The sequence below is a fragment of the Salvelinus namaycush genome, chromosome 7 (genome assembly GCF_016432855.1).
Source record: "Salvelinus namaycush isolate Seneca chromosome 7, SaNama_1.0, whole genome shotgun sequence".
In the NCBI taxonomy this organism is placed as follows: Eukaryota; Metazoa; Chordata; class Actinopteri; order Salmoniformes; family Salmonidae; genus Salvelinus; species Salvelinus namaycush.
Genome location: NC_052313.1, coordinates 53,497,783 through 53,511,970, shown reverse-complemented (window position 1 = coordinate 53,511,970; position 14,188 = coordinate 53,497,783). Strand labels below are relative to the sequence as shown.

The window sequence follows — 14,188 nt, the reverse complement described above, 5'->3', positions numbered from 1 at the left end:
TACAGCTACAGTAGTACACTATTACACTACACAGTATTGCTATTACTACTACTTATATGGTTCATTTCAGTCAGGGAAACTGGCTTCATGTTTAACCACACATTATTTAGTGACTAAACTGCCGTATTGTCTCTGTCTGGCCAGAGGGCGGTTCGGTGTGGTCCGGGAGTGTCGAGAGAACGCCACAGGACACGTCTTCATGGCTAAGATCGTTCCGTACGACCAGGAGACTAAGAAGTCCATCCTGCAGGAGTATGAGATCCTCAAGTCTCTCCACAACGACAAGGTCATGACCCTCCACGAGGCCTACGTCACCCCACGTTACCTGGTACTGGTGGCTGAGTACTGCACTGGCAAGGAGCTGCTCCACAGCCTTATAGACAGGTGTGTGGAGCATGATGCTCACACACACACACACACACACACATACACACACGTACACACACACACACATACACAGACTTGCACACTGCTCTCAGCTGTGCTCTACAACATATCCGTGGAATAAATCTATTTTCCTGCTAAGGTTCCGTTACTCGGAGGATGACGTGGTGTGTTACCTGGTTCAGCTCCTTCAGGGTTTGGAGTACCTCCACAACAGACGCATCCTCCATCTAGACATCAAGCCTGACAACGTCATGGTCACCAACCTCAATGTCATCAAGATCGTAGATTTTGGCAGCGCGCAGAACTTCAACCCTCTCTCCCTCAAACAATACAACAGCGGCCTGGGCACACTGGAGTATATGTGTGAGTTGGTAACACTTTATTGAATTTACCACTGGTATCTAGAACTGGTACACGCCAAGTACTTCTTGGGTAATAAGCTGTTATCATCACCTTGATCACTACTTTCCTCTTAACTCTCTCTCTGCTCCTTCTATGCTGGTGTGAAAAGCTCCGGAGATGGTGAAAGGTGATGTGGTCGGCCCTCCAGCTGACATCTGGAGCCTGGGGGTTCTAACCTACGTCATGTAAATATACAACTTACTCATTTCATAGTCACTATTGTCATAGGTCTGTGAAGTTGTGCGATTTCTTTTTTTCTCTCAGAACTCTCATTGTCTATGACACTTTTGTTCAGGCTTAGCGGTAGACTGCCTTTTCAGGACAAAGACCCACACCAGACTGAGACCAAAATCCAGATTGCCAAGTTTGACCCGACCAAGCTCTACCCCAACGTCTCCCAAAGTGCCTCGATGTTCCTCAAGAAGATGCTGAGTAGCTATGCCTGGTGAGTGCTTCAAAGAGTAGCTACATCATTGTCTTATTTAACAAACCAGGAGTGGAGTGATGATCCAGGATCATTTTAGCCTTTTAGATCATAATGAATAAGATTACATGGAAAGTGGGGTCATAGCCTCCCGAGTGGCGCAGTGGTCTAAGGCCACTTCCACTAGATATCCTGGTTCGAGTCCAGGCTCTGTTGCAGCCGGCCGCGACCGGGAGACCCATGGGGTGGCGTACAATTCGCCCAATGTCGTCCGGGTTAGGGGAGGGTTTGACCGGCAGGGATATTCTTGTCCCATCACGCTCTAGTGACTCCTGTGGCGGGGCGGGCGCAATGCACGCTGACACAGTTGCCAGTTGTACGGTGTTTCCTCCGACACATTGGTGCAGCTGGCTACCGTGTCAAGAAGCAGTACGGCTTGGCTGGGTTGTGTTTCAGAGGACACATGGTTCTCGACCTTCGCCTCTCCCGAGTCCGTGCGGGAGTTGCAGCGATGAGACAAGCCTAACTACCAATTGGATACCCCGAAAATTAAATTAAATTAAAATTACAATGTTTTAAAAAAGTGGGGTCATGATCCTAGATCAGTACAGGACTCCTGTGTTCTGATCCCTGATTGGACAATGTGTTTTATTGCAACGCAGGGCCCGTCCGAGCACCAAGGACTGTATCACCCACGCATGGCTGCAGGACTCGTACCTGATGAAGCTGAGGAGACAGACGCTCACCTTCACCACCACCAAGCTGAAGGAGTTCCTGGGGGAGCACCATCGACGTCGCACCGAGGTCGCCACCAAACACAGGGTCCTCCTACGCTCCTACTCCAGCTCAGCTTCTTCAACCACATCGACCACACCAAACCTACCTAAGTGAAGGCATATGCCTTATGTCAGTGTTAACTGGCCACCAGAGGGTGGAGGTATGGAGGATGTGTGGTGCACAACCGTGGGCTCCATAATAGAGGGAGGACTGAGTCCTCATCCCCCACAGTAAGTTATGGGAGTAGAGACTAGAGCCATGAGCATTGCACCAGCCCACAGACTGCATGGAGTCTCATTCTACTGAGAACTAACAGAATGAATCTTGGACAGTTCATCAACTGAGATTTTCATCCAGTTGTTGGATTGTTGGACACCACGGTTTCAAAATATTGAGTTATCGTTTGTTTTTGGACCTGGCACGATTTGTTTCTATTTCAGGTCTACTGTCTGCTAGTACTACTCCGAGCTTGCTATCGCAATGTGTGTAGAACTTTTAAATATATAAAACAGGACATTTGGTTTGGAAAATTCATTCAATACAATTAACCTGGAACATATTTGTCAGTTTGATTTTAGAGCACAGCCTTATTTCTGCATCCTGATATTTGGTGGTGATTATGTGAATGTACCATCATTTATGCTGCTAATTTATGTTGCATTTATTTACACATTTCAAAAACACAAAACCAAAAAGGTTTTTGTTCATGAAATTGTATGTGACCTGTTTACCTTTTTCATGTTAATTTATTTGCATGTGTGCTTTTTTTCTTCTTTTGGGTGATTTTCTAAATACAATGAAAACAGTGCAAAAATATTGCTCACCATTGTGATTATACTGTTCATAAATACAGATAATAAACCTGTGAATATAGTAGAGTATCTTAGTAGTCAGTGGCGCAACCAGATGTCCTGTGGTTGATGCTCAAGTTGAACAATAGTGCAACTTCATTGATGAAAACGGCCAGACTTTGATTATGTAGATTCTAGTCTTCTATTGGATTTCTCACACCTCATCAATGTCATCACTGCGCCAATGGCTGGACTAGAATTCTACAGTATGTTCTGTTGATTGGACAGGTTGCTCTTAGCTTGACCAGCAGTCAATTTTGCCTAAAATGGGTCAATTTACAAACTTTATCATGTAAATGTGTTGTCCATGTAAATGGCTTACTTACAGATGATGCCCAATATGTGTTCTGTTCATTTATTGAACTATTCATATCATACAATTTTGGGACACTTTTGTCAACCATTAGGCCTACTGCACAAAATGGACATAGGTGCCATGAAGAAAGAATACACAGAAAGTCCTTTTTGGTATACAGACTCCTATGTATTACTTTTCATCATACATACAGTATTTCTTTTTGTATGACTTTGGATGGTTGAATATTTGTAAATGTTTTAATTTGCAGTGTTTATAATGTGGAAATGGTTTAAAATGTTTTTATGAAATAGTCTGTAATAAACTATTGATACAATTGCAAAACACACATTCTCATTATTCTTCCCTTTAAATTGGACTCCTATTGAACTAAAGCGGTTGTTCCGACAGTGCTTGCACTTGAACGACACTCCCTATCCTTTTCCCCTCGTCAGTCAGTTTCAAGGGTTCCCTAACTGGGCGTTCCTTTGAGAATATAAAAAGTTCTAGAGTACAGTAGGCTACGCAAAGCAACTGATGTACTCTACTACTGTAAATTGTAAACATTCGCATGGCGAATATAATTTTAAGTGTTCGAGAGAGGAGAATATAATATTACATTTATTTGCATGAAATATTAAATACTTTCTGTCAATCAAGCTACAAAGGTAATTAAAAGTGAAGGAAGGCTATGACGAACATAAAAGTCCCCAAGTCAGCGAGGAGGGTTGTAGTCGAGGTAGAAGTAGAATGCGGCGTAGTGCTTTCAACCTGTTAACAGCTTGTGGACAGCTTCTTCTCTATCGTTAAAAGGTTTCAAGTTCCATTTTGAAAATGTATCTTTGTTTCCTTGTTACTTATGATGCGTTCATATGCAAGTGGGAAGGTGGTAATTACCAGTTGTGAAGTCGTAAATATTTGTATGGCATAAAAGTATGCCAGAGCTGCTTTCACTTTTTCTACTATAATAGATGAACAGAATCAATTTTGTAATAACAATTTGTATTTTGTTCTTACCATAAATAACAATTACTGAAGATGCCGCCATGCTTGCTGTCTTTTTTGTTGACAAACTCGGTCAGAGAGGTGCAAGAGGGAAACTCGGAGCACAGGGATGATAGACGAGTTTCCCACTAGTAATACCAGTTGGAGGTGCGTTCAATTAGATTTCTCCCAGTCATATCCTGATATTTACGAAATTACAAGATGTTATGAACGCAGAATTACAATAGGCCTATAATTATGGTTCAAGGGACCGTCGTAGTCTGTCGAGTACTCTTGCAAAAGTGGACTGCCACTCTCGGTGCACAATCATACATTTGTGTGCCACTTTAAAAGGAATGGGAAGCCTTGAAACCGCCGAGTTCCATGTTTGTATCTTCAAATTGAGAGCGGAGTTGAACTCCATGTTGAAACAAAGTTACCAACTCCCTTTTAAATGTATATAACTTTTATTTGTAGATTTTATACCGGTCTGGTACGTAATTGAATAGCCGAGAAATGTAATCGTTTGGATGCGTAATGTATTTAAATACTGTTTGCGGTTATGTAACTTAGTGCACAATTATAATTTAATGTTCCTAGTCAGCGAACAATCGAAAACGGAACAAAGTTTTTAGTTTCTATTGTGAATAAAGTCTGGTGTAATGGACCACCAGTCCTCAATAATCACGCAAGTTAGTCGAGATGAAGAGGCGAATAGAGAGAAGGGTAAGTTTTGGAGAAAGTTCTCAAGATGCACGTCAGTTGTTTTGCACCACACTCAAAACTTTTCACAGTTAGCTAGCCTAGTTCGTCGTCCATTGGGTGTTTTCAACGACGAGGACAGTGTTTACGAAACGAAACTATCAAATATGCAATCGTCTACTACCATTGTGTGACCACAATGAATGGCAACAACTAAGCTTCAAATGGCAACATTGTTGTGATACGCGACGCAACTTTTTGACAGGCAAGGTTACTGCAGTGAGGACGGACGAGCCCACGCAATCAAATCGCGTAATCTAGCTACAATTAATTGACGAGGCTGCAGTTGCTGTCTGTCATAGACCTCCTAAAAAAGCGAACACTTCTGAAATAACTTGTTGAGAGTTTTAACATTTTAAAACGCAGCTGTGTACTAGGCTACAGACTGATGCATTTATAAACGTGTGACTTGTTTACATTCACCATTGTTCTAGAAGACTGGTTAACATGTTTTATGGGTGGTGCGTTCTTGAAAAGCTTTTCCCGCTGTTATGCAATCAGTAGTTACCACAAGAGGACTGTACAGCTTCAATAGCCTGCCCTAGTATCTACATTATAATGACCCATTCAAAACAGAGATTAAGGCCTGCCCACGCACCTTGTACTTCCTCATTGGCAACATAAAACTCGATGGATGGCACAGTTAAACTACAGCCATAGGCTATATGAGAAATGCCATCTTGGTTTGTTGTCCACAACTTGGTCACAACGTTGTCGGAGTGGTAGCTAGCTGTGTCTCAGTGATAGACCTCAGAGAAGTCTGGAGATAATGTGTCAAGCAAGGTGTGAGGTGGCACCAAGTAGGGATTGTATTTGGTGTGTGTGATGTAATCGTACCAGGTAGACTGTAGTTTTACTTCCTGGTATGAGTAGCTCCTCTATTTGTTTTGATAACACATTACTATACAGTTATTCTCAGAGAAAGGTTTATGTTGCAGTGTTTCCCTATATTCATAGAGACACTTTTTAAATGGATAGTCGTTGGCTCAATGACTGGAAGTCTATGGGAACAGCTAGCATGTCTGTAACGCCAGTAGCAATGTACCCCGTACCTTGCCACCATGGCTGAAATAAATCCTAAGGGAAGCACTGTGTGAAAGCCATGCCCAGGAGACACAAATGGAGTGAGAGCCCATGACTTTGACGGACTTCCTGTTTAACGCTGTAACTTCCTGTCTCTAGCTGACCTGGGCCAATGGGCAACCTGCGTTACTGGTCACTAACCAACCCAGAGACTCCTCTTGTTTATCAGATGTGAAAGGATTTGATAGGTAGGCAGTATCTAAAGTATCTGTGATACAATAAGAGCTCCTGAAAGCTCTCTGGTTGATCTTTCAATCCTTTCATATCTGTTAGGCAGCAGACTCAACCAGGATCTAGGGCTAGGGCCTAGGGAGGGCCTGGTTTGGAATTGGGGCCCCTCTCTTAAAGATACACTATGCAGAAATCGCTCTACTATTTCCTGGTTGCCAAAATTCTAATAGTTTGTCTAATTTCAGTTTCTGTGACAAAACAAGCATGTATAGTGTAGAGAATCATTGTACCATCTAAACTGCTGTGAAATATATTTCTCCATAACCAAAAACATTGTATTTTCAGCTGTTTTGAAGCTGGTGTACAAAACCAACAGTAAAAACAAAACTTAAGAATGGGAAGCATAGAAATAGTGTACATAGAACAGATCTACTGCTTCTTCAACCTGCTTTCAATGAGAATGACAGATTTATAACACACATTTATATGTGAATTTGTTCAGGTCGCCCAAAAAGTTACATATTGTAGCTTTAAAGGAGAGGTAATGGATTAGACGTATCCCTGCCGAGGCCCTATTCCCAGGCCGCTGTCTGGTCTCTGTAACCTGCCTTGTTGTGTGACATCTGATCCTGCTGCGTCAGTGGTGGTGGGCTGACACGATCTGTTTCCCCCTCTGATCTGCCCCCGCATTTCCCCTTCCTGTTTTGGTTTGACCTGTACGTGGCAGTGGGCAGAGGAGGGTCACAGGTCTGGAACGGGCCGGAGAGGGAGAGAAAGAAAGGGGGGACAGTGAAAGAGTTTGTAACACGGTCACGTTGCGAGTGAGAGAAAGACAGGGAATAAAGAGAATGAAAGGGAGGAGAGTTTAAGGAAAACATTTGTCCCTTTTCTGATTGGGCAGCAGTTTGCAGAGAGTGAGTCGTGGAACTCTAGAGCTTTATTATATTAAACAAAAACTCTACATAAAAGTGAAGTCAGTTTAGTCTTAAGAAAATGTTTTATTCCAAGACTGGCAGTCATAGTCAGGCAACGCTTAGAAATAGAGATTCGACATTATAATAAATTGAGTTAGATGTAATGATTTAAGTGGCTACTCAAACTGTCACTGATTTGAAGTGACATGCCCCTCTCATGACTTTCTTAGCTAAGTTTACATATTCCTCATGGAAATATTAAAGCTGCACAATCATGTCTCTCGCCTCAAGGACATTCCTCTTATAACTAATAAAACAGACTTTACTTGGTTATCTGTTAATTGGGAAACCATTGGGAAAAGGGCATCGGGTTGAAGCGAAATGACCGCAATGAGGTCAAAGACTAAAGATGCTATACATTACATAAATTCTGCTGGAATGAACTTGAAAAACAACCATTACATCACATGTATTATCCTTTGAGCATACAGTATATCTGCAGAAATAGGTTGTTCGCATCGGGACAAATCCCAACTCGGGCTACAGGAATTTCCACGCATACGTTCAATCGACATCACCCCACAAGTTACGCAAGAGTTCAAACTACAGCATGTACATGTGTCTCAAGTTAAGACTCGGTGAATAAACCACATCAGGGAGAAGTGAGAGTAAATAGATACGGGAAGACTGTGTGACTGACGGATGGACTCATTATTTTCTTCCAGGTCCCCCACCCTCGTCGTCTAAGAAGCCCAGGAGTCGAGGCCTGTTCCACAGCCTCTTCTGCTGCCTATGTCATGACCAGGCGGAGCCCCCTCCGGTCAACAACAACGCCCCGCTACTGGTGGAGGAGAACGGGACTGTCTCCAAGGTATGTACCACTGCTCTCTTTAATGGTCCAGGGATGTTTTAGAATCTATGTCTATGGTTTGCGTAGGTCTAGGTAAATGCTCTGGTCTATTTTGTATATGCAGTGTTTGTGTAGGTCCAGGTAAATGCTGTTTGTGTGTTTTATGATGTCATAGTAAATGTTACCAACTAGGACGTGACTTCATGTTGGAGGTTTTTTAGGTCTATGTCACAGTGTAGTTTGTATTTTACATGTATCATGACAAATGTTAGTTTGTGGTTTGTGTACGTTAATTGGGTGTGTGGTTCAGGTCCAAGTCAGACCGCTGCTGCCTCAGGCCAAGTCAAAAGACGCAGGGAAGATCTGTGTTGTCATAGACCTGGATGAAACACTGGTCCACAGCTCATTCAAGGTAAGACCAGGAACATACTGCCTCACCATTTACACTAGTAATATTATATAGTCACAGATGCATTTTACCATCATCCATGAGCTCTAAAGCTATTGGTGAACTTTGATGCAATTGCTGTACCATTTAATTTTGGGTTTAGCTTTTCTTAAAAAAATGTCCTATCCCTCGCAAATGCAATGGACACATGTTTTTGTGTGCCTTTTTGCATCTCCTGTTTTCTTTTTATGGAGAGAGATTTTTCCCCTCTTGTGAAAGCATGACATCACCAGGCAGTAATGTCCAATAGTAATGAGAAACACTCTGAGAGTGAGGAAAGAGATTGGTTTCTCCACAGTATTATTGTTGGCAGTCACAATGACATCTCAGTCTGGATGTGTGAAAGTGGCAACAATGACAATCTGTTTTTTTTATTCTAAATACACATGGTGTCTCTCATGTATACTGCGGTTCTGGTGTTTAGGATGTCTTTTCAAGTGGTTTTGTTCAAAATAATGTATCTTTATTGTTCCCACAGCCGGTGAACAATGCTGATTTTATCATTCCCGTAGAGATCGATGGAACTGTTCATCAGGTGAGCCTATCACTACGCATGGTGACGAGCTTAACTATCACAGACCATGCAATTCATTGAAATACATTTTCACAGACCAATGCTACCTTTCCATGTTAAATCCTTTAGTATTATTAAGGTATATTATGGCTCCCTACAATACTGTATATCTGTATGTTACCAACTGCCCAGTCAGTAGCCGCTTTCCCCAGGGGTGGTTCTGGGCTGGGTTAGAATGGCATCTGAGGCCTTGGGTTTTCTACCACAAAAGGAACGTTCGAGTCACGGTGAGAGACTGTCACCACCTACATTGTTCTGAAGTTGGAGCCAACAGTGTATCTTGGGCCTGGGCCTGATTCAAGTAATCCAGGATAGGTTTGTTCAGAAAGGTAAAGCCTATTCTGCATGACTTGGTTCAGGACCATGACCCTCGGCAGCAGACCACTAAGGAAAGAAGAAGTGAAAGACGGCTCAATGCATCTGAGTGGGGGGGATCTTTTTCATTTTGTTAAAGACGAGAAGTGGAAAGATAATGTATTTGGTTATTTGTTTAAACCTTAAACTTAACATGCAATGTATCCATCCAGGTATATGTGTTGAAGCGACCTCACGTGGATGAGTTCCTGAAGAGGATGGGAGAGCTGTTTGAATGTATTCTGTTCACAGCTAGCCTGGCTAAGGTGAGGACAACACCATGTTAAACCAGCAAATGACTCAATGCAATCAAAACAAGTTTGTTTAAAAAGGCCCATTGCTGTCAAAAACGTGATATTTCTGTGTTTTATATTTCCACGCTGTGGTTGGAATAGTTGTGTGAAAATGATAATGCCCTTTTCGTGTAAGAGCTGTTTTGAAAAGACTGCCTTAAATTTCAGCCTGTTCTGGTGGGATGAAGTTTTGGCCTGCCTGGTGACATCACCTGGGAGTAAATTAGTTAATAGACCAATAAGAAAGAGTTCCAAACCTCACTGCCAATAACAGAGCGCATTCAGTTTCCCCTCCACACTCAGACCACTACCAAACATTTCTAGCAAAATTCTTGCTAGAGAAATGACTCTTTTCTAAAAAGCTATTTGTTTCATTTTTACAATTTTAATTGAAATCAATCACAGTAAGGTACTTTAATTGTTACCCAAAAATGATTTGATATTGAGATGAACAGCTGCATTGGACCTTTTTAAGGCTGGTCAAAAGCTGCAAAAGACAGGAAATCACAAATGTTACTTGTTTTCCTCACCTGATACGGAGACCCCTATGTGTGTTTCTCCAGTATGCTGACCCAGTGTCAGACCTGCTGGATAAGTGGGGTGCGTTCCGCGGCCGTCTGTTCCGTGAGTCGTGTGTGTTCCACCGGGGGAACTACGTGAAGGACCTGAGTCGTCTGGGCAGGGACCTGAACAAGGTCATCATCATAGACAACTCCCCAGCCTCCTACGTCTTTCACCCAGACAACGCTGTAAGAACCAATCTCCTCCTCCTCCTTGGCCCCCTCCTCTTTCTGTTCCTCCTCCTCTTTCAGCATCCATTACTTTAAAAAAAAAGATGGCAGATGTTGGCTGAATGGCTTTATCAAAATTTTAGTTATGTGAAAATGTTTTACAATTAACATTGTATAGATAGTTTCTAAATCTGTAGTTACCTATAAACGCTTTATAAACCTTTATGAATCATTTCTAAACTATACCATTATATGACTGAAGCACCATGTAGAAGCAGGACGTCGTACCACTTGAAGGAAAGTGCCATCAGCTGTCTCTCTAGCTGCATTCTAACTAGCTCACTAGTTCATTGAAACCAGAGCCTGGCTCTCGTTGTGACTAGCTGTATGACCGACTCTGGTGCCTCACCATTGTAATTATCTCATTGTAACTACATGCATGTCTGACTCTGTCCCTTCTGTGTGTGGCTGCAGGTGCCTGTGGCGTCGTGGTTCGATGACATGGCCGACACCGAGCTCCTGGATCTAATCCCCTTCTTCGAAGGGCTCAGTAAAGTGGAAGATGTCTACACGGTGCTCAGGCAACAGAGGGACTCCAGCTAGCAGTGCTGTCAGTCACCCTACCCCTCTACTAACGCCATCTACAGGACAGACCGAGAACCGCGGCCTTAAAGCATCTTCACGCTAACCGTACACCCCTCAGCCTACCGTCCACCAGATCAACCACAAGACTTTCACCTCCAAGCCCACCCCTTTTGTTCAACCCTTCAGAACCACGCTAGTACTGCCCTCTATTGGGGAAACAGAGGACTTGATCCTCCAGAACACGATCTACCATCCCTCAACCACAGATAGGCTTGTGTAGATGGATGTTGTGGGTTATAATGAGTTAGGTTTTTATAAAGTGCCTTTCATCAAATGTCATTGGAACATACAGGACAGTCAAGTAGAGGGAATCTACAGCATTCTTCACCATGAAGAAAAAACTTATAGCAGGAAGGTAATGGGAGAGAACCCCCAGGATCCAATCAGAATCAGTTCTACAACACCGGGTTGGAGTCGATAAGTTTCCGGAAGACCGAACAGTTCTAGAACTCTGTATGGAAAAGCAAATGATAGCTGTATGAATGGATATTTACTACTTTTAACACTTTAATGTGTTTTCTTATTTTATTCACTTATTCCCCAAGAGACAATTTAACATTTTTAACAAGCAAAGTATTGGCTTTGTGTAAGTCAAGTGGTTTTACTTCTTTCATCGCTCAGCTAGTATCATAATGACTAGCAGAATGGGCATCAGTACTTGTTAAGGGGGACGGAACCATAGAGAATGACATTTATCAGTTACTGCAGCTATCAAAACGTTCCATGTCCCTTAATCGTATTTGTTTAATTTTGTTTTTTATTAAAACCATAAGAATATGTGCGATAATGTGCCAGATAACATTTAAACGGTTAATGGACCCGTTTTCATAACAAATACAGTAGTCAGATGACTGAACTGCACCTTAAATTACAATATAATCTTTTAGGATTTTTTGGATTACATTGTCTGTCTGGGTTGAGGTCCATAGTCCACAGACTAAATGCTCCAGCTCAGACACATGGACACAGTACCAGTCCCAGTCAATGGCCTGGAAAACCATTGGTATTCTGCAAGAGGACCTGGATAGGTGTTGGAAAAACATATTTAGATTATATCCAGGCAAACTGTTGGTCGTCCCTTTGCTGCCGTATCAACGCTACATCCATGGAGGAGGGCTGGGCGACTATAGTGTGAATACCGGTATGGATCTGCATACCGCTATATATTTTTACAATAACAGAATTTTGATACAGTGCTAAATTAAATGAAAAGTTCTACAAATTGGACTAGTTCACTGTCAGTTTTGTCCTGGTTTGGTCGAGTATAAAACCATCAGAATGGAGAAGGCCCATTTAAAATCACTAAGAATTGATTTGTTGCCATTTTAGGTCATGCACTAATCATTAAACACATTTAGACAAAAAATATATTTAGGCTGTAACGCCCAGCCTTACCATGGAGGAACGGTGTTGAGACAGTGTGTGTTAGCCATCTGGTTTTGACAAGCACACTTCTCCTTCCTTTTACTGGAAACAGTACTTGAATACTTTCTATTTTTGATGACCTCTTTTTAAAGGACTGCAAATACTATGCTTCTTTATACCAGATTGTAGGATTTGGGTAGTTTGGTTTTTAAGCTTCTTAAGCTTCTGATACAAGGTAGGACTATATTAATCGCTACTTACCTGGGTTTGGAACAATACAATAATTGTTATTTGTAAGTAAAAACTAAGATGGTCTATCAGGAAGTGAGCAGGAAGAGTAGTTTAATGGATTGAGTGATTCGTATTGATTGACACAGTTTCATGAATGCATGGGGAAAAGCCACTGTTGGAGTTGACTAAAGGCCTACTAAAATACCTTGTGAAATAAGATGATTCAGAGTTTAAATAACCAGTAGACCCATGATAAATCTATCAGTATTAAGAAATAGTACATTTAAAAAAAACATGTTTGGAATTTCACATTCCAACTTAAAACACTCACCAAGTGCCTGTGTCAATCAAGTTAGATTCAAAAGACAAGACACTTTTAAAACTTTATTCATCTTTTTCTTTTGGCAAGTGGGTTGGCCCTTTGTTAGTATTATCCAAAAGACGAACAGAAATCACTGTAGTACAAATCCAGAATGTTGCGGGCTCACTAACAATGCATTCATGGATTCACACACACACACACACACACAATAGGAACTGGGCGAATCCTGGTTTGAAATTCAAGCCACCCCCAGCCATTTAGATAATGTGACATCTAGATACGCAAAAAAAAAAAAAACATTTAAAATGTGTGTAAATTCTATCTCAAGGCATGATTTCTATCATAAAAACTCAGTAGGGATATTTACTGTCGTAGATCCAGTCCCTTTCAACTGCTTCAGGGCTGTTCCCTAGTCATTCACAGTGCTTTGGAAAAGAGAGCTTTCTATCACCATGGGGACCTTGACCTATTGCTGTACCTCTTCTTCCTGTATTCAAACACATTAAATAATATATGCATATATTATACACATATGTATATTTTGTTTTGCACTGTAATAAAGCAAACAAAAAAGTGAAATTAATATATTATGGATTATTCATGTGACTTATGATTGAATAGCTGTAACGTAGTTTGTGGACAGTCTTTTTATCATACCAAATTGTATTGAACTGTTTAATTATGATATCTTCCATAAATGCAACATAATTCAATAACCAGTGCAGGTGCTTTTGTGTTCAGGCACTCTATCCTCAGCAATACAAAAAGCCACGATTTGACATCGAAGCACATTCAAAAGTAACAATGTTTGTAAGCTCTATCCTAAGATATTGTCTGACGGTTTTATTGGATAAAAACCTTCATTCAAACTATGGATGTCAGTATTTAATGACAGTAGGGAAAATATAACATCTTTAGATTATTTTTTTTTTAAACTTAATTATAGAATTAAAATGTTAATTTCCAATCAATATATTTTCAAAATAAATATGTGTAACAGATGTGTACAATTTCTTTATATCCATCCACACAGGCATTCATACCCACCATTATAAACCATTATAACACCTTCAGACACCCAAGAGTGTTGCATACCGACTTGACTGGAATCCACCCTTCTTAACATTTCTCTCCAAGGTTACTTTCTGCCCTTTACAACTGACTGAAGATCAGCTTTGCTCATAACCCCAACCATTGAGTAAAACATCGAAACTGATCCTGAAACAGTTGTTTGGGGCTTAAGTACCACATTTCATCACCACATTCCACTTTTCTGTCTCGCTCATTACATGCAGTTTAGATCAGATAGACCGCATTCTTATATA

At 41.3% G+C, this 14,188-nt stretch overlaps 2 protein-coding genes across 2 annotated transcripts in view; both read left to right on the top strand.

Moving 5' to 3' along the window:
• LOC120050837 (striated muscle preferentially expressed protein kinase-like) overlaps positions 1 to 3,476 on the top strand; it is a 63,853-nt gene extending 60,377 nt beyond the window's left edge. Inside the window, exons 40-44 of the mRNA XM_038997366.1 lie at positions 145 to 384; positions 527 to 750; positions 899 to 974; positions 1,085 to 1,234; positions 1,876 to 3,476. Coding sequence (XP_038853294.1) covers positions 145 to 384; positions 527 to 750; positions 899 to 974; positions 1,085 to 1,234; positions 1,876 to 2,104 — 919 coding nt within the window. The 3' untranslated portion in view covers positions 2,105 to 3,476. The remainder of the gene's footprint in view (positions 1 to 144; positions 385 to 526; positions 751 to 898; positions 975 to 1,084; positions 1,235 to 1,875) is intronic.
• A 1,025-nt stretch (positions 3,477 to 4,501) lies between these two features.
• Positions 4,502 to 13,864, top strand: LOC120051447 (carboxy-terminal domain RNA polymerase II polypeptide A small phosphatase 1-like). The gene is made up of 7 exons (XM_038998309.1): positions 4,502 to 4,846; positions 7,776 to 7,921; positions 8,211 to 8,312; positions 8,827 to 8,883; positions 9,450 to 9,542; positions 10,133 to 10,318; positions 10,775 to 13,864. Exons 1-7 carry the CDS (start codon positions 4,783 to 4,785, stop codon positions 10,901 to 10,903), a joined length of 777 nt encoding a protein of 258 aa, XP_038854237.1. The 5' UTR covers positions 4,502 to 4,782; the 3' UTR covers positions 10,904 to 13,864.
• The last annotated feature ends 324 nt before the right edge of the window (positions 13,865 to 14,188 follow it).

Coding starts and splice junctions, on each gene's coding strand:
- LOC120051447 (XM_038998309.1), top strand. CDS start 4,783: ATGGACCACCAGTCCTCAATAATCACGCAAGTTAGTCGAGATGAAGAG. Junction 8,884..9,449: donor TCGATGGAACTGTTCATCAG/GTGAGCCTATCA, acceptor GTATCCATCCAG/GTATATGTGTTGAAGCGACC. Junction 10,319..10,774: donor TCTTTCACCCAGACAACGCT/GTAAGAACCAAT, acceptor GTGTGGCTGCAG/GTGCCTGTGGCGTCGTGGTT.